General features: G+C 40.9%; 1 protein-coding gene across 5 annotated transcripts in view; it reads right to left on the bottom strand.

Annotated features, from left to right (window-relative positions):
* Positions 1-8,685: 8,685 nt before the first annotated feature.
* Positions 8,686-20,744, bottom strand: part of tet3 (tet methylcytosine dioxygenase 3) — a 43,232-nt gene continuing 31,173 nt past the window's right edge. For all 5 annotated transcript variants that reach the window (XM_083527296.1, XM_083527299.1, XM_083527300.1 and 2 more), the window contains 9 exons: positions 17,478-20,340; positions 16,193-16,283; positions 14,316-14,409; positions 12,523-12,731; positions 11,721-11,871; positions 11,466-11,555; positions 11,072-11,209; positions 10,628-10,952; positions 8,686-10,436 (listed from right to left, as the gene is read on the bottom strand). In XM_083527296.1, coding sequence (XP_083383422.1) covers positions 8,740-10,436; positions 10,628-10,952; positions 11,072-11,209; positions 11,466-11,555; positions 11,721-11,871; positions 12,523-12,731; positions 14,316-14,409; positions 16,193-16,283; positions 17,478-20,340 — 5,658 coding nt within the window. In that variant the 3' untranslated portion in view covers positions 8,686-8,739. The remainder of the gene's footprint in view (positions 10,437-10,627; positions 10,953-11,071; positions 11,210-11,465; positions 11,556-11,720; positions 11,872-12,522; positions 12,732-14,315; positions 14,410-16,192; positions 16,284-17,477; positions 20,341-20,744) is intronic.

The raw sequence follows: 20,744 nt of genomic DNA, 5'->3' as shown, positions 1-20,744 counted from the left end.
TTCTTTCGTTATGCATCAGCTAGGAAAAACTTTAACACCAATGAAATAACCGGAACAAACTCAAACAGTGACCAGCACATTCAAAGACACTGCACTTTACCCACTGAGCCAGGTTTGACAACTTGTTTTTTAGGCGGTTTAAAAATTTTTTTTTTTATGTTAGCTCGGAGCTAACAAAATTACCTAAGCATTGGTGGACAAAGTACACAAACCATGTAGTTGAGTTAAAGTAGAAATACACGGGGTAAAATTTAGTGTCTCTTTAATTAAATAATTTTACTTGAGTAAAAGTACATTTTTGCCTTCAAATGTACTTAATTATCCAAGTACTATGATTTATTACAGGTATAATTTCCAATTATTATTGTTTTGGCACAAGATTCTTTGCTTAGTCAACTCAGTGTATGTGAAAAGACTCTAATGTAAGTCTCAGCACACTGATCTATTAATATTAATTAATATATTTGTTTGTTTTTAAAGGGGTTTATCCTTCATTTTATAAACCCAGCCATTAGGTTTGCACAAGTCTGTGCACTCTTAGTGTCGGTCCCAAGCCTGGATAAATGTGGAGGTTTGTGTTATGAAGGACATCCACCGTGAAACATGCGCCAAATCAAATATGCGGATCACGAATCAGAAATTCATACCGGATCGGTCGAGGCCCGGTATACCAAAGACCACTACAGGTATCGTTAACCAACAGGGTACCGGTGGAAATTGGGCTACTGTTGGCCGAAAAAGGAGAGGAGGAAGATGACTACAGAGACAGCAGAAAAAGGAGAAGTAGAGGAGAGTGGAGGTTCGGGTTTGTACTTTAAATGTTGGTACTATGACTGGTAAAGGGAGAGAGGGAGCTGATATGATGGGGAGGAGAAAGGTAGATATGTTGTGTGTTCAGGAGAACAAGTGGAAAGGGAGTAAGAGCAGGAACATTGAAGGTGTTTAAACTGTTCTATCATGGTGTGGATGGAAAGAGAATTGGTGTAGGGGTGATTTTGAAGGCAGAGTACAGTAAGAGTGTAGTGGAGGTGAAGAGAGTTTCTGATAGGGTGATGAACATGAAGCTGGAAGTTGAAGGAGTGATGATAAATGTCATCACTGGAAAAAATCTTGAGTGAGTTAGATAAAGGGGTAGAAGGTGAATCTAGGTGGGAACAGAGGTGATGGGTAGGTATGGCTTCAAGGAGAAGAATGTGGAAGGGCAGATGTTGGTAGATATTGCTAAAAGGATGGAAATTACACTGGTAAATATTTTAAGAAGAAGGAGCATAGGGTAACGAGAAAGGTGCACAAATGTGGACTATGTTCTATGTAGAATATGCAACCTGAAGGAGATTATAGACTGTAAGGTGTTGGCAGGGGACAGTGTAGATAAACAGCATCGGATGGTGGTCTGTAGGATGACTTTGGAGATGAAGAAGAAGAGGAGGAGAGTGAGGACTGAAAGAATAAGATGGAGGAAACTGAAAGAGGAAGACAGTAGTGTGAGGTTCAGGGAAGAGGACAGACAGAGGCTCGGTGGTGGTGAAGAGGTGCTGGATGATTGGGAAACAACTGCAGAAGTAATAAGAGAGGCAGCTAGAAAGGTACTTGGTGTGACATCTGGAAATAGAAAGGAAGAAAAAGAGACGTGGTGGTGGAATGAGGAAGTGCAGGAAAGCATAAGGAGAAAGAGGTTGAAGAAACAGAACCGGGATCAACAGAGTGATAAGAAAAGTAGGCAGGACTACAAGGAGATGCAGCAGTAGGTAAAGAGGGATGTGGCGAAAGCCAAGGAAAAGGCATATGAGGAGCTGTAGAAGTTGGACAGTAAAGAAGGAGAAAGGTTTTTGTTCCGATTGGCCAGGCAGAGGGACTGAGCTGGGAAGGATGTGCTGCAAGTTAGAGCAATAAAGGATGGAGATGAAAATGTGTTGACTAGTGAGGAGAGTGTGTTGAGAAGATGGAGGGAGTATTTTGAGCAGCTGATGATTGAGGAAAATGAGAGAGAGAGAGAGAGAGAAAGAGAGAGAGAGAGAAGGTTGGAGGATGTGGAGTTGGTGAAGCAGGATGTAGATAGGATTAGTAAGGAGGAAGTGAGAGCAGCGATTAAAAGGATGAAGAGTGGAAAGTCGGTTGGACCAGATGACATACCGGTAGAAGCATGGAGATGTTTAGGAGAGATGCAGTGGAGTTTTTAACAAGATTGTTTAACAAGATTTCAAAAGGTGAGAGGATGCCTGAGGAATGGAGGAGGAGTGTGCTGGTACTGATCTTTAAGAATAAAGGAGATGTGCAGTCTTGCAGTAACTACAGGGGAATTAAGTTGATCAGTCACACCATGAAGTTATGGGAAAGAGTAGTGGAAGCCAGGCTGAGAGAAGAGGTGACCATCTGTGAGCAACAGTATGGTTTCATGCCAAGGAAGAGCACCACAGATGCCTTATTTGCTTTGAGAATGTTGATGGAGAAGTATAGAGAAGGACAGAAGGAGCTGAATTGTGTGTTTGTGGATTTAGAGAAAGCATACGACAGGGTGGAGAGAGGAGTTGTGGAACGGCTCTGAGCTCTTTTCTGTTTGCAGTGATGATGGACAGGTTGACGTACAAGTTCAGACAGGATTATCCATGGACTGTGATGTTTGCGGATGATAATGTGATTTGTGGTGAGAGCAGGGAGCAGGTTGAGAAGAGCCTGGAGAGGTGGAGGTACACGCTGGAGAGAAGGGGAATGAAAGTCAGTAGGAGTAAGACAGAGTACATGTGTGTGAATGAGAGGGAGGGCAGTGGAGGGGTGCGGTTGCAGGGAGAAGAGGTGGAGAAGGTGGAGGAGTTCAGGTACCTGGGGTCAACAGTGCAAAGTAATGGAGAGTGTGTTAGAGAAGTGAAGAAAAGAGTGCAGGCAGGGTGGAGTGGGTGGAGAAGAGTGACAGGAGTGATTTGTGATAGAAGAGTATCTGTGAGAATGAAAGGAAAAGTTTATAGGACTGTGGTGAGACCTGAGATGTTGTATGGATTAGAGACAGTAGGATTTGAGTAAAAGACAGGAGGTGGAGCTGGAGGTAGCAGAGCTGAAGATGTTAAGGTTTTCGTTGGAAGTGACGACGATGGACAAGATTACAGCAAACAGCAAATAGTGATTTTGGTATGTTTTCACTTTTGCATACTTTATGGAATTAGAAGAAAAAAGATTGATGAATACTTCAAATGGCATAAGGGGGGAAAAAAAAAATTGTTGTTCCCATAATGGCAGGGTCATACAGCTTGTTGTGATACATTCAGTGTGTGGTGTTAATACTTTTATAAGCCGTCACCCTCAAAACCTGTATTTTTGATTTTTTATATATATATATATATATATATATATATATATATATATATATATATAATTTCGGATGAATTATTATATAAGATAATTTATAAATAATATTTTCTATAATTTTTGGCATGTTGCAGGAAAAGATTTTGAATGTCAAAATTTTTTTTATAATTTTGTTCAGACTGGTTAATTTTGTTCTCGACAGTTTCCAGATGCCAAATTTGGTGATTTTGCACTTTATGCATGTTATTGCAATTTTAGACCAGTAGGTGGCACCAGCACAAAAGATTTTATGCAACGTTATAGGCCATAAAAACATTATGACCACAAATCTTCCAAATTTGAGCCAATAGTGGCACTAGAGTCTGGGCAGCGATAGGTCCAAATTGGTCATAATTGGCTTCCTAGACCTTTCTGAAGCAGCGTGCCATATTTCACAACTCTTTACTAGAGAGGGATATGGGTGGCCAGAAGAAGAGAAATAATAGGCAATAGTTTCGCATTTTGCACTCTGATCTTGTAGTTTTTATGTTATAACCTCTTTATCTCAAAAAACCTGCTTTTGGGACTGAAGTGAATTCATGCATAACGTGTTTTAACTATAAAAGATAATAAACCAAAAAATATTTTACTCAACTAAAAGTATTTAACTAAATTGTCAGTTACAGCACAAATACTCCAAATTATTGCTCAATAAGACAATAAGAGACAATGACAATTTCCAGTTCTTCATGTATTGTCCACCCCAGGTTTTTATATATAAATGCTCTAGTATGAAATTTACATATTTAAAATTGCATCAAAGTCAAAGATGGACATTTTTCCACACATTACAATAATTAATACATTATGGTATTTCAGCTATTTTAGGTATTTAGCTGCCATATAGAATAGAATAGTCTAAAGATTTGTCTGCGTATTCAAATTGACCTACACTTAAGAACATTGAACAGGTTGAAGGTTAAGGGTTATGCACAATTGTCCAACCTTGTTAACATGTCAATTCTGGGATTTCAAATTCAGTGAAAGTCAATGAACAAATACTCAGTTACACAAAGTGAGTCCAAGCAGGGTTTATGCCTCTGCCACTAAATGGTTGAAACATTCTGTTTCACGATTCAACCTTTTATTCTTAGGATGTCATGCTAATGAGAATGAGAGAAAGTATTTAACTGTTTATATTTTGGTGTAATTGGTCATATGAAAACAGAGGCCACACCTGGGTTAAAAGCCAAATTTTTATTTCTCTAGTTGATTTTTCTATATTTCCTGTATATTTGAAGTTTAGCTCCAGCATACAGATACAATATATGGACAAATGTTTTTTTTTTTGTACACCTGAACATCTTATTCATATTAAGCACCTATTTCCTGTTGAAATAAACTCCACTTCTCCACTAGATTTTGGTGTGTGCTTGTGGAGATTTGAGTCACGACAGAACAGATCCAGTGCAACTGTCCTGAAGTTACAAACAAACAGTTTACACAATAACACTTCATTACACTTCACCATTTCCATATAATGAGGATTATAAAGTTTCTGCTCACCGTGCTGATGTTTCACCCATGACACCAGTGTGTTTTCTTTTCATGTGCTTGTGCATCAGTGTGGTACTTTCAGAGCTAACTAAGCTCTACCTGTACACTAAACAACAAACTACTGTGTTTCTGTTGGCATCTTTTTACCAATTCTAAAGACATTCAAGAGGTACCATATTTTTATACTGGTTAAATTAACTTTCTTCTTGGCTCGAATTAAATTGTGATAATAAATCTTTAAACAATACACACCATTCACCTTAACTCTTAATTCTGTAAAGCTGCTTTGGGACAATGTCTGTTGTGAAAAGCGCAATAGAAATAAACTTGACTTGAATTAAATGTAATGGATCAAACTGAGATCATTGGCAACGTACAACACAGACTTTTTAAAAGTGATGCTTGGTTTAATTTTGATCCAAATGCAGATCGAGTGTGCACTTGCTTCTTTTGTTTGTTGTATTAGAGTACTGATTTTATGTTGGTGAAAATCAGTTGGTGGTGCAATATGTTTTGGCATCTGGCACACAATAAACTTTCTTTTCGGCTTCTCCCGTTAGGGGTCGCCACAGCGGATCCTCCGCACGTTTGATTTGGCACATGTTTTACGCTGGATGCCCTTCCTAACGCAACCCTCCCCAATTTATCCGGGCTTGGGACCGGCACTAAGAGTGGCTGGGGATAGTTCCCTGACCGGGAATCGAACCCGGGTGGCACACAATACCAGTGAGATATTATTATCAACACCTAGCTAGTGTCTGTTACAAATCTGCAGGTATGATGAGATTATTATTGACACAATACAAGAAGGCGATGTATTTTTATTTCTTTATTTCTTTTTTTTCTTTTTTTTTTTTTTTACTTTTAAAGAACATTAAACAGTATTGTGGGTTTTACCACATACACTATGTATTCACATAATACACCAAACAGCTACAAGGAGAGACCAAACAAAAGAATTTTTTTTTTTTTTTAACATACTGCATACTTGACATGAAACAATAGAACCAATAACAATCTTTAACTAATAGGAATGTAGCTGCCAGTTGTTGTTGTTGTTTTTTTTTTATTATTATTTGTTTTGTTTTTGTTGTTATTTAATAAGTAAAATTGGGCATGATCATGATTTTGATGCTGAGTGCTGAGAGATGGGGACAGAAAGTGTTGGTGTGAGATAGTAAGGATGGAATGCCTGGGTAAAATCAAGAGAGTTGAAAACAAAGGTTAACAGTCTTTTTCATCTCCATAGCATACAAGTTAAATTTTTCTTCCTGTATAATATCATTGATTCTAAATATCTGCTTCAAGTACCATTTTTATTTGTTTGGGATTACGGTTAAAGAGAGAAGGAGACAGAGAACTCCCAAAACATCTGAGTGCTTCTGAAATCATGATCATCATAAGTATCTTTTACCATGATTAAGTGAGGAAAATTTGAAAAGCAGTCAGCACCATAGACATTTCCTATACACTTAAAACCAGGACAATGGCTCATATAAAGGTTTTGAAAATGGCATAGCTTTTGCTATGCTCTGCATTTCTACAGTGACCTCTACAGGTAGCACCATGATTAAAAATTGAACTCCTGTCAAATATGAAATCAAGTGGCTTCAAGAAAACACAAACCTGAAACACAATGATCTAAAAAGATTTTGCACCTTCAGAAGAAATTACATGTATGAAACCTGCTAAGGGGTAAAAATCACACATCCTACTGAAAATCTGTTACAGTGCAAGACACATGCACAGCCTTTCACTTGAACAAGGGCATTTAAATAGAAAATTCATTTGATATTTTGAAGCTCAAATCACTTTACCAAAGGTGTACAGGATTATAATTATATTGTGATATCCTGCGAGAACCTCCAACTGTGTCTGTTACTGTAGGTTTTGTTCTTAAGTCTGTCTGGGTCATGTGTTGAAAAGAGGAAGCTGCTATAGGTGCTTGTTCAGAGGTATCGGTCTAAGTACAGTACTTTTTAAAAAGAACAGCAGTATACTAAGTACAAGAGGATACACAGCATGGCCCATAAGTGTCAGAGAAAGAATACTGACCAGGACCAGCTTTCTTCTTCTAGTATTGAGGGCTTAACATGCTGACAACTAAAAATGAAAAGGAATCATTCATGATTTTATTCCTCACCAGTTAAATAATCTTACCTAAATATTTAATTATGTACATTTCTATCTCTCCCAATAAAATTCCATTAAAAAAAATTAGGATTCAAGTTGTCAATATTCCATTATCATTTTTCCTCCTTAAAATCAAGATTAAAAGTGCTTTTATAAAATCTTTTCTTCTATTTACAATTTGTTTAAAATGAAACAAAACAATTACAGCAAGCACAATAACAATAATCATCATAGTCATTATAATGTAATAAATAATAATAATAAAAACAAAAAAGTAGATAAGTATGTGGATGTAGGCTAAAGACCTACGGTCTCTAGAGCCCATGTATTAGTAGCATGTTGTGACTGGGTACAACGTCTCAACATGAGGTAAAGAGCTAGAGGACAGCTTCAAAAGCACCAGACTATCTGTGATCTGTAAGCACCAAGAAGCCTACTGCCTTTTGTAAACCCAACTGCAGCCCTTCAGCTTTCCCCACATTTACACAGAACAAAAGTGTTATACAGAAGCACCTACATTCCAGGTGTTATAGGGAGATCAGCTGTTAGGGCAAAAACAGACAAAGAGGCATGGAAAGACTATTGAGTAGCACCAATCCTCTTTTTCTCTTTTACTGAAGCTTTAGCCTGTCAGCTAACTACCTCAAATTTGGAGGAGAGTTCTACAACTCCAGCAGTTTACAGGTTAAATAGCTTGTTTGTGCTGCAGAGCACAGGTCACACTCTAGGTCATTTTAAGGACATTGTTAGGGTGGACCAAACTCCAATAGCACCTCAGAGAGAGCATTGACCTACTGCTGTCTCATGGATAGGAAATAGATACTGCACCATGAAGAAATGAGTCAGCACCGTGGTTGATGAAGATGCCTCAGGCAATGACATCTAATCAGGTCAGCTGATTGCTTAACTGGACCTTTTCTGCTGTTAGCGAGCACCTCGATCCAGTGCCAGCAGCCGTGATGGTGAGGGCAGTGGACAGCAAAGACAGAAAGAAAAGCACCATCATACCAATAAAAGGCTCAGTATTTATGAGCGGCACTGAGTAGAAAGGTCTGCACTGGTGCCACAATTTCTGTCACTTGCTTTGGTCACACACTCTGTGACTGACTACAAAATAGACCTAGCCCACTTTAGAAACCATGTCCTTCTCCAGAGTGTCTTGCAGGTATTGACACTTGGCTTGCAGTGATGTAAAGGTGCTGTTTTTACAAAAGAGGTTGATGGTTAAAAGGCAAATAAAAAGCAAAATTCATTCAACTTGTTCACACATTCATATCGAACAAGCAAGTGTGATGAAGAGAGGGTTGTTCCTCATCAAAAGAGGGGGGTCTTAAAACAATCATAATAATGACACTGAGGAAAAAATACAATTAAAATAAAAAATAGTCATCTTTGTAATATAATAACAATACCTGTAATAACATCAACAATAACAATAGCAATCATAATATTGATAATAGAAATAATATTAGAATCATTAAATTCACTTAGGGAGGGTAAACTATGAAATCCCTTCCATTTTGAAGAGAACAAGAGCACCATAGGCAGCATGTTCATTTGGGGGACTCCCAAACTGCTACCAAAACATGAGGTAAAAAAAAAAATAAAAAAAAAATAATAGAAAATGTGTCTCTTTATCCACCATCTTTCTGGTTGGTCTGGGAGGGGATACAGAGTGGGAGGGAGAGGTACAGGGCTTTAAAAAGTGAGAGATTCTTTTTTTTATTTTTATTCTTGTACTTTAATTTCCTGCCCCCAGTCTTATAGAGGTCACATGAAGCAATTGTAGGGCCCTGTGACCCGAGTGAAGGCGTAGGGTGACACCGTAACCATGGTTGTGGTGTGCTGTGTGGGGGCCATCCGTGTCACTCCTTCCCGCTTGTCCTTGGTTGGCTCAGAGCTGGAACTCACTAATCCATCAGCCCACTTGCGTTTCTTTGCGTATGCTTTCATGTCTTCTTGTGAAAGACCCAGAAGAGCTGCCTCCTGTTGCCTCTGCCTTGCTCTCTCAGCCAGCAGCTTCATTTTGGCTTCCCAGAGCGCCAGCCCATGACAAGGCTGATTCAAATTTTTATGCTGGTAGAACACCAGGGAGATGCGGGTTGGGTGACTGCGGTCTGGCTTTTTTAAGGGTGTGGTGGCATGTAGCTCCCGTCTGGCACATTCTATAAGAATGGTGCCATGTCCAGGAGCCACTGCTACTCCTCCAATGTTGGGATCCAGGAAGTTGTGCTCGCTGTCTGACCACACTTCCTCTTCTTCAGGCTCTCGTTCACTTTCCACCTCGCTGTCCCAGCATGCCTGTCCATTTACCTTCTGCAGTGTATCTGGAAACAGACGACCTTCTGGAGCAGGAGATGGATTACTCCCTGCTGCTGAGGCACCTCCAGATTTCCATGCCTTTTCCTGGAGACCCAGGGGAGTGGACCCTCTGATCTCTGCTGTCTCAGCCAACATCTTGTCTGGGAAAGCCCCAACAGGTGTTCCCTGTCTAGGTCCCCCATGACCATAACCCAAGGACCCTGGTTGACACCAAGCCTTGGGCTGTGGACTGGGAGCAGGGCTGCCCCAGTGTTGTGGTGTAGCAGGGTGAGGGGAAGCAGCTGGAGATGGACATGTCTGAAGAGCTGGAGAGGGACTAGGGGAGGCTACAGGAGTACCGGGGTAGGAGCGCCATTGCTGCTGCTGTTGGGCAAATTTTGAATGCTGAAGTTGGCTATGTTGCTGGTGGAGCCGCTGTTTTTCTGGAGTGAAGGGTGAGTGAGCTTGACCTGGTCTAAGATTTCCATCCCAGCCCTTGGACACTAAGCTGCCATTGGGTGTGTGCCCCAGCCAGGTTTCAGGTATTGGGGTTACACTGGGAGTAACGGGGCAACTTCGGGATTGCACATCAGTTCTGCTGTCATACAGAGCTACTTCCATGGGCTCCTGCTTGATGATTGGGGTGATACGGTGCATCTGATCCGGAGTTGCAGATGAAGTATGTTTAGGTGTTGCAGGAGACTCAGAAAGCTCAGACTGGTGTAGGTATCTGTGGTTGGCCATGTTGACCCCTTGTCGGTGGTGATCAGCTTGGTTTTGTACCAGCCTGGCCTGAAGACTCTGGATGCTAGGTTTCTGTTGTTCTCCAGCAACTTTAGGGCAGGCCCCGTTAAGACCCATATAACCCATAGCTTCAGGGGGGAAAAGTCCTTTTGGCGCATGGTTGTAGTAATTGTAGGGAATCCCTTGGAGGTTTGGATGGAAGCCATTGATGGGGCTGTGTGTAGACGACTGGCTGTTGGAAGGCATACTACCTCTTGCATAGGGACCAGTATAGGAAGAGTAGGCACCATTCATACTGTATGGATCAGGACACATTTTGGCATTCCCAAGGGGTGGGTATCCATCCAAAGCTCCATTGACAGCCTGAAAGTGGTCGGACGATTCTTTTTTGACGATGGGCTTCACCTCTTGTTTTGGAATCGCTAAAAGAAAAAAAATACATCATGATGAGATACTAGATACAAATTTTTATCAAATGAATACAGAAATCTAAATGGAACATTTTGGCACGTACGTCATACAAAGACTTTTGCATACAATAGCAACGTTTTACTCTAGTAAATAGTCAATTATGCATCTTATTATATGTGAAACTTATGCGATGAGGTTTCACCTTTATTGCCTTGCAGAGAAACCTTCTTAATCATCTTTTCTGGTGTTTCCGACAGCTGCTGTTTCTTGTTCTTTTTCTCAGATGCAGCTTTCTTGGCCTCTAGCCTCCGTTGGCGGCAAGACTTGGCGGGCTCTGGAAGCTTCCGGACTTCCCGGCGAAACTTACTAAGCACCTGGATTGCGCCAGTTTGCATCTTCAGACGCTGGTTTTCTTCACTGCCAAACTCATCAGTGGTTGAGATCTTATAAAGCGGAAGCACATGAAGTTGTTCATCCTCTGGGATCACACCTATTTTCCGATTGTCCTCTTTTGTGAGAGTGCAAACCTAAAAACAAACAAAAAAAATTATTAGTTTGTCAGCAAATATTGCAGTTAACAATCCAGTAGGGGTTTCATATCACGTTATCATGTTAATTGTTATAATTCAGATCTGACACTCCGTACCACAGTGCAGCCGTTATGGAGGTTATGTTGGTCTTTGTGAGCATGAGCACAGAAGTCCATGCATGCAGTAATGCCAGAAAAAGGCCGTCCTTCTTTGAGCCCCAGCCGACAGTCTGGTGCCATTTTCTCTGTTACACACTGCAAAAGACACACCAGCATACAGGGTTTTTTTCCTTCTTATCTTTCTTTGCTTGAGTGCCTTTTCTACCTTTACTTTTCTTTTAAAATAACAGCTTCATGTTCGATCACTTGCAATGATCTTTCTTCATATGCACAACACAACGTTCCAGTTCCATTGTCTTCTTTTGTTCAGGACAATAGATAATTTTCTTGACTAATTAAGGGGAAAAAGAGATGATCTTATCCTTATCCTTGTTTCCTGCGGCAGTTTTACCTGGTTTTGGTATGCCTGAGGGGCTAGCTGCTTGTATACAGGTGCCACTTTTGTAGCTAATTCCTGGAAGTTATCCCTGAGATGTTCCTCCTGTGGAGTGAGAAGACCATAATTTCTTCCAAATGTATTTGTAAGCAAGATATCAATTATATGACAAATGCTTTAGTATTGTTTATTATTTATAAAAGATACAAAGGCTCATATAGCCATACACAATGTAAACAAGTACTTTCTAATTCAGATACAGTCACTAACCTCTTTGGGGTGTTCTCCTTGGAGCCTGAATTTGCGGGGGACCTTGCTGCGGGCGTATTTACACCCATTAAAATACATGCTCCAAGAACACCCAAAAGAGAACGAAGCACCACAGGTTTCGGAGTCTTTTCCCTGGCACGCACATGTACGGCTGCAAAAATAGAATCATAATACAAATAGTGCATTTTAGTAAAAAAAAAAAAAAAAAAAACCAGAAGAAACGAACATTGGACAATACAAGGGGTAGGGGGAAGGGGCGGCTTAGTGGGTAAGATGTTGGACTTATGATTAGAAGGTCAATCCCATCACCAGTATGCTGCCACTTCTGGGCCCTTGAGCAGGGCCCTTAACCCTGCTCTGTTGTATAAATGAGATTATTGCAAGTTGTATTGTAAAATAATAAGTGGTGAGTGCCACAAAACAGTTTTGTAGGTATAAAAATAGTTTAATGGTTATGCCACAGTGGACTTTTCATGTGGGCTGATGTGTTCAGTTTATATTACAAATAATTATAAATGATTTATTATTGTCTATTATTTTCTTCATTATGTCATTATGTGTGACCTCACAAAACAAATGAAAGCCAAAACATACATAACTTTTTTTTAATGAATAACATACTGTAAATCTTGTTTCAAAGTGTCCTTTACTGTTTGGGTTGAATTCTGTGCTAGTAGTTGCTATTTGCTAGTACAACTAGATTAAACTATGGAGCTTGCAGATATCTATTATATGATAAAAATATATGATAATAGAAAAAGAAAATGCAGATGAAAGGGGTACATCATTTTTGCTCACTCACTCGTCATTGAGGCCACAACGGCGACTGGTGGGATTGCCATATTTGGTGATCGTCTCAGTGATCTCTTGATAAAGTCTATCACCAAGAGATCTTGGGATGCCCTCCCAAGCTATGATGACGACAATAATGACAGTGTTGGCACAATGGTGCCCAGACCGCTGCTTCACCACACACAATAGCTTTTCTTTCTCGTCACTACGTCGAATCACCTGCAGGGGGCAGACAAGGCATAAAGAAAGTGGCTTAAAGAAAGAGAGTTATAACTCTGGTCATTACATGAATATTGTTCCAGCGTTTACATCAGGTTCCATACACCACTAATATAAATTATATAAAAGGTTCTTTCATACTGAAGCATGCAGGGTCAAATTTAGAGGATAGAAATGTATGCCCTTTTTTCATAGTTTAAAGTGTTTTAGTTTAAATATAAATATTTCTATGAAGGTGTGACAATGTCCAGTTTTAAATGCACCACATAAATTACTAATTACCTGTGGCATTTGGCATGCGCTCTTATCCAGAGCGACTGACAATTATTACATTTGTACAAATGAGCAGATATGGGGTTAAGGGCCTTGCTCAGGGGCCCAGAAGTGGTGTGGCTGGGATTTAAATTCACGACCTTTGGAGCCGAAGTCGAATGCCTTTACCACTAAGATACCACCTTCTACAAATGTAAATGTACCACATAAATTACTACTTTGCATTATGCACCACCCACACCAGCTCTCATCCTGAATAAAATCATCCATTATGACTTCTAAATCCAGTTTAAAGCCTTGTACATTGAATTTCTATTTAAATAAATTACCACAGATTTATATGAGTACGGAATGACACTATTGGGCAATCATGCTACTATGAGACTGCAAGAGTAAAAGACATTTGGGCGACTGAACATCCCGTTAGACCATTTGCAATAATGCTCATTAATCTTATAATTAAAAAAACTTTAACACATTTTAAATCCATAAAAGCCTGTGAAAATCGTTACTGTATAACCTGTAATGCATTATTTTACAAGCACATAAACATAAACACATTCTTTCCTTGCAGCCTGATTGTAATGATATACAATGCACGTTAGACAAAAAAAATAAAAATGGAAATCTGCTGAACGTTCACACAGGCAATGTTCATTAAACCATCCGGAGACGTTTTATTGCAAACACTTCACTGAGAAATAAACAGTGTGAAAGAATGGAAATTTGGAAGCATTTGTCGATTTATTTCTCCTGCTTTTAGATCAAATAAAAAAAAGACCTCCACTTATGCATGTGACACACTTATGCAAACTCAATTAAATGCAAATTATAATAGAAATAGACACAGGTGAAGGATGAAATATGAATTGCTTTCTACTATTCCAGCATTTTCTTTTTTGGTTGTTTATAAACCATTACACATGCTACAATATTGTATTCTTTACAATAGTTGATTATATAGTGTTTTAGTGTATGTGACTTGTAGGTGTAAAAGACATATCTGTGGGTATATAATTTGCTTCTGGCACTATAAGAAATGTTTAACATCTGCACCAGTGAACCATAAACCCATTAGCATAGAGAGTGTGAGCTGCCTATGTGTGCTTGCTAAGACACTGCAGTCCCCTGCTGCTTTTATAGCCTTTAGCTAATGAGAATGGGTTGTCTCGCAGTGAATTGTCTATTCCTACTTCTTACAGATGAATTGTTAACTTGTTTGATTGTAGGGATCCTTGAGGATAAGCCATTTACAGTTATCTCAGTTAGACCCTGGCGTGCTGGAACTTGTGTGCAACATTTCAGACTCACCCATTTTGCGATAGGACATCCCTGGGAGCTCTTGCCTTCTTTTCCTGTGTACACTACCTTCTCTATACGGATAGCCTCACCCTTCTCTCCGTACCTGCAGTGGTAAACACAGACAACCAGGCTTACTTTCATTTGCACCAATAACTACTTTCTAATCTGTAAAGTTGATCAGGACCTGAAGGATGTAGCTGTTATAAATGATGCTATCACTTTAGAAAATTAAACAAGTCATATTGATGGTGATAGATAGTTCTGCATTTGTATAGTCCCCCTCAGTGCTTTGTTTTATAGTGAAAATGATACACCACTAAAGAATAAAATGCCTTGGTCTCTTAAATTGTTTAGATTTTTCACGCCTTTAATGCAAAGGCTTTACCCATCTTAATATCTTCAGGATAAAAGCTATACGTGGGCGGTGGTAGCTTATTAGTTTTGGCATTAGACTTTGGATCTGAAGGATGAGTTAAAATCCCAGCCACACCAAGCTGGCACCTCTGGGCAAGGCCCTTAGCCCCATTGCTGCTCATTTGTAGGAATGAGATAATGTAAGTTGGCCTGGATAAAGGCGTCTGCCAAATGCCGTAAATGTACTGTATGTGTGTATGTGACTTTTCAAGGTCCTAATTTTGTGAAAAGGTACACATTTATGCACCCACGCATACATTATATATTACCATTATACTCAATGTGGAGTACTTGCAGAGCACCCCTCCCCCCAGCAGTTTTTTTTTTTGTTTTTTTGTTTTTTTAAGTTGGAGGATAATGACAGCATCAATGAGGTTTAACACACACACCCACTATGCATTCATCAACAATCACACACTTCAGCAGAGAAGGATCAGGCTCCATGGGGTGGCCCTACCTGGGTCAAGGGTCATGTCAGGATCAGCTTAGGGTCCAAAATTTTGAGTCTTGATGCAGGAATGGATGCAACCCCCGCATTCGACTACGTTTGCACATACCCCTTTGGGGTAATGTGGCTAAGTTTTATATAAAAATTATTAACGTATGCCCACACTCCATCTCCTTCATTCTTCTGTCTTTCGTTACTGAATAAATACAATAATTTCTCCTCCTGCTCTCTGTCTCTGTTTCTTTCTTTCCCCTCCCTCTTTCTTTCCCCTCTTTCACTCTCGTCTGGATCTGCTGACGGTAATTATTTCCCCTTTACTCCCATTGCATTATGGGTCAGGGATTCCCTAGGGATGGGATCACAGTGAAGCTGCAGAAGGGAGGAGGGGAGGGCAACAGAGAGCGGTAGGAGTAAGTCAGGAAAAAAAAATGAAGCAGAGCAAATAGAAATGGAGGGGAGAGATTTTTATCCACAGCTGTGCAAGAGCCTCGTGCCAGGATCTTCTAGCTACAGTGTTCATATAATGTTCAGTGAAAAAAAAAAAAAAAAAAACAAGATGAACAACTAAAGCAAATTATATACAGCAATGAACAGTTTTCTCTTGTTTAAAGTTTAGTACCCAATAGATTTAACATCTGAGCTTGGAAGCCTTTTTTATTGCCCTTCACACATGCTTGATTTCTGATTCCTGTTTCATCTTTGAACTTTTATACTATACTTCTATACTGCTTTCATTATTAAAAATTGTCACAAAATGTCAGTGTAAGGGATAGAAATAGAATACAATTCTGAAATTGAAATTAAGGCAAATTGAATATTTATTAAATGTTATAAGAAACAAAAAGTTAATCTAGACAACTCTTAAAACTGGATCTTAATATTGCTGCTCAGTATCCATGTCATGTGTAGGACACTTATTACATAAACTATGATTCCCTGCTATCGTTTTTACCCCCATGATGGAGACAAAAGGGACACTGGAAGGGCATATCCGAGTTACTGGGAGTAGACTAGAGTTTCTCACCTGTTTTCCATAAGCTCTCTTATTGAAGCCACAGTTGGCCCTGATCCCAAATGATTGTAGTATGGGCCTTCATCTTTTTCTTGGTTGTGCTCTGTGAAAATAGAGTTAGCAGAGTAAGTGTGAAGGACCGGTAAATTTTTTATATATACGCACTTTAAATTCAGGCCACTGTATTACAGCATGAGAGCAGGACAGTGGGAGCAATGAACAAACTAGAGGCACCCAGTCAATGAATCTTTGGGATGGTATTTAAAAGTCTTTAAAGTGGTGTTTGGCAAGGAGCACTCGAGGAGTGAGTCATTGCGCGTGCGTGCGTGTGTGTGTGTGTGTGTGTGTGTGTGTGTGTGTGTGTGTGTGTGTGTGCATATAAGAGTGAACACTTGTCTGGAGCAGAGGGAATTTAAGGTCACATTCCATTTCGAGTGTTTAGTAGTAATAGAGGTGGGGCCTGTTAGAGGAAGTGACGTGAAGTAAAATAGAAACATGTGTGAGGTATGACAAGCTTTTAGGATGGATGGATGGATAGATAGATAGATAGAATCCACCCATCCTACCTATTAGCACTACAGCCCCCTTGCTGTTGCTAGTAATGTGTGTGTGCTTGTGTCTGTGTGTGTATTGGTTTTATTGGAGAGATTGGTTGCCTGGTGACCTTAGTTTCTGGTGACAGCGATAAGCCAGCAAGTGTTCAGCACCAACTAGTCTCACATTTACATTTTGTGACATTTTAAAAACACACATGATTAAACTAAGCATGTATACCATAATTCCTCTCTTAGAACCTACATAAAAGAAAACAAACTGTAAATGTAGGTCCTCTTTCTTTCACTGTTGTCTCACTCTGTTTTAATGTCTAACCACTGTACACACAGCATCACATGACATAGGAGCACCATTTTATTATCTTTCATGCCCTATGTTTGCTGCTTTGACAGAACCAGAGACAGAATTGCTTGTAGAGCTCTGGACTGTCTGGCGACCCCTGGTCTAATACAACACAATGGGCCTCTTCTGTATGGGCTATTGTTCCTGCTGCCTACCCCCAAAGAGAAGACTTAAGAAGAGACTTAAATCATGTTAAAGTATTTATGATAAAAGTGTTTTTAATCCAGAACACAAGGATTTTCCTCTCAGGTGGTAGACTTCTAGTATTCTAGTTCTAGTAAAAACACTTAAGCAAATAAACAGGATTGTAATTACCTGTTTCAGTTGCACTGCAATTGGTACATTGCCATAATGTGGAACAGATATGTAAAGCTAGAAGCCTGGGATCTAGTATACTCACCCACACAGTCGCAGGTTGGGAACTCTGCTTGAGCGTCCTTTACCGGTGTGTCCAGAAGGCTCTTAGTTGGGGTATCTAGGTAGCGTAGTGGAGATTCCAGAAATCCTTTTAGTGAAGGGGATGACGGTAAACAATCTTTTGTAGGTGTATCTTGATTCTCCCCTGCAGTGGAGAAGTCGCCAGTCGTGGAAAGCACCGTCACCCCACCAGATGATTCGATCTTTACTCGTTTGGTTGGAGGAGAGCAGGTCGTTGTGAATGGGTTTACGAGGATTTTGTGATTTAGCTGCTGTAAATAAGCCTCTGTTGCCTGGGCCAGTAGCTGATCTGAGGGCTTAACATCTTCACACTCTTGAACTTCCTGTTTGATGGCAGAAAGCTGATTGGGGGACACTGCTGTCTCCTTTTTCTCTCTCTCAACCTGCTTCAGACTGGGCTCAAGCTCACTTGTTGGGGCAGAAAAGTTAAGTTTTTCTGTGGATGGTGACTGGGGTCTAGCTTGACCTGAGCTAGAATTTGTTTGTGAATCAGTTACCCCAGGAGGAGCAGTGCCAGGATCTGGTGCATCTGTGGCAGGGGCAGATGTGTCCCCGAATTCCTCCTCAAACTGACGAATCAGATCTTCAAATTTTGGATCCAGGGAATTTAGGCCACATAGAGGTGAAGTGGACTGAAATGTGGTTGTCTGGCTTGTGGAAGTGGTGGTAAGGGGACCCTCAGCCACTGTGTTGCGGTCTGAGCTAATCAGTCCATCCTGGGCAGGGGAAACAGGGACATTAAGAGGAGTGGAAGCTAGGGAGGTGTTTCCAGAGATGGGGGTACTACTGCTGTTCAAACTTGATTCCTGAGATTGGGCTGGAGCTGCTTGGCTCACTACCACCTGAGAGGAGTTATTTGGGGGGGCACAGGGAGGGAGTGCAGCCTCCACAACAGGTAGAGATGGTGTAAATTGGGAGAGGGAACTCCCTGACATGCTTGATTTCTGTACTGTGATCTGACTTTGTGGGAGAAAGAGAGGTTGGGATGCCTTTTGCTTGGTCTTTTTAATGATAATCTGTTTAGGTTTTGGAAGAGCTAGGCCAAATGGACCAAGCAGTCCACCCATAGGCTGCTTGAGGAGAGGGGAACTTTGTGTGTTCTTTTTCTTTTTGGGTTCTTGTTTAATGCTTAGAACACTCTCTGGTGTAGATTGCGGCCACCATTTGCGGAGAGTCTGGGATGACATCGGTAATCGCAGATCAAAACTTTGAGGACCGGAAAAGAGGTTACGTTTATGATGAAGGTGCTGTTGCAGTGCTGCCTGAGTTGAGTATGTAATAGGGTGAGAAATCTGCTGGCCTGGAAACTGCTGCTGACTATTTAACATTCTATACTGGCTCAATACTCCACTCATTTCACCTGGGTAGTCTCCATTGTTGACCTCCTGTTTGACATGAGGCATCACTTGTTGGTTGTCCTTCAGATTTTGAGGTGGGGCAGGAAACTTAAAGTTAGTACTGGTGTACTTTCCACTGTTGTCTCCCAGAAGCTGTTTCAGTTCAGACATTGGGTCACTGCTGCCATGGGATGGATGTGGAAAACAAGCCTGAGTTTCAGAATTCAACATCCATGGATTCCTAGGTGTGCTTTTCTCTGAGCTTGCTCCAGTGCTCTGTTGCCACTGGTGGGGTGATGGACTAGGCGTGGATGGGTGTGAGGTTTGAAAGGGGGAGTTGGAGGACCCGTATTGGGAGGAGTGATGAGTAGGACCCTGTAACTCAGGCCTGTGTTGCTCCCATAAAGCAGAAGTCTGTTGAGGGAAATTGCCAGAGGAAAAAGATTGGGGTATAGAGGAAGCAGACGATGATGAAAGGGCCCCAGGAGATGAAGCAATCAATCGCATCCCATCTTGGGTTTGAGAAGGGGGCTGAGATGAAGCATGGTGGTTTGAGTTTCCAAATGTTGATTCACTCAAAGGCCCACCAGTGCCAGATAATTGGGTCAGTGCCTCAATGGCAATAGCTGTCTGTAGACTGACATTCCTCTCCTTAGCGATGGATAGCACACTGGGAGAACATTGAATAGGTGGTAGGGGGCCATAAGGTCTTGGGACTGGGGGCTGGGTAACCGGGTTCTGTGACAGTGGTTCTGAAGCGTTGTTTGTACTTTTGGGTTGAGGTTGTGGCTGAGACTGATAGTGTTGTTGCTCTGTCTGAGAAGCACCTGATAATCTGGGAATCTTTTCCTGAACATTGGCTGCCATTTTAATCTTCTTCTCTAACCACTCAAGGTAATCAGGACAGTCCGGTCCATCACAGTCACAGTTTGGTGGCTTGTGACCATGACGGGCTTGATTTAAAGCCATCTGGAGGGTGTTAAGATCCTCTGAAGTGCAGTGCTGATCATCACCGCTCCATATTTTTTGCTTATTTCCATTACCTCGATTACCCATTTCTTGGTTGAATTTTTCATACAGCTGTATGTAATTAGGGTTAGGAGGAGGTTGAGGAACACTGCAGGGTGGTAGGGAACCTGCACTAGCTGAGAAGGCCACCAGAGTTCTAGCATTCTCCATGTCTGCACTGTTCCCCAGGCTACTTGTGCTCTGGTCATTCCAGCCTGCCTCCTGCTGCTGGGGGGTAGAGGCTCCTTTTGGATTCCCAGGCCCCCATCCCGGTGTCTGGGGAAGACATGTTAATGTCTCTTGGTGCGGGTGGCTAAGCTTTGCCAAAGCTCCACCTTCAAAACCATTCGTTTCTTCTCCATGCTGACTAAGCCCATTGGACAGCTCATGGTTCAACACGCCTTTCTCCAGGCATCCATGGTCAATTTCCATCTGGCCACTTCTGCTGGGGCCATCCACTGAACCCACCACTGAAACAGTCTGCAGGAAATACAAGAGATCAAAACGTTAGAGAACTCAAAGTCACTCGTTAGTGTGTGTGCAGTGTTGATTCGGTCTAATGCTATGTACATGCACTTGTCCTAGATGGCCAGGCTTGTTTTCCATAATTTAACACATTGATGATATCCACACCTTTTTCTGATCTTACCAAACAAAAGTATGCTCTAAATCTTGAGCAGAGATCTCTAGCACATGCTGATCTTCATGCCTCTTTGACAGGAGGATTTCCAAAAATTAACGTTAACTTTAAATCAGCATCATTCATTGTAGAAATTTAAACAAGCTTTAAAAACAAGTGCGTCCAAAAAATAAATTTTCGATACTTTGGTTGTGGGTTTTTTCTTTGCTCCAGAAAGGAGGATCTTGTGGCTATGCTCTAGCAG

This window comes from Silurus aristotelis (assembly GCF_946808225.1).
Source record: "Silurus aristotelis genome assembly, chromosome: 23".
Lineage (NCBI taxonomy): Eukaryota > Metazoa > Chordata > Actinopteri > Siluriformes > Siluridae > Silurus > Silurus aristotelis.
Note: the sequence above shows the minus strand (reverse complement) of the source record. Positions and strands in the feature narration are given on the sequence as shown.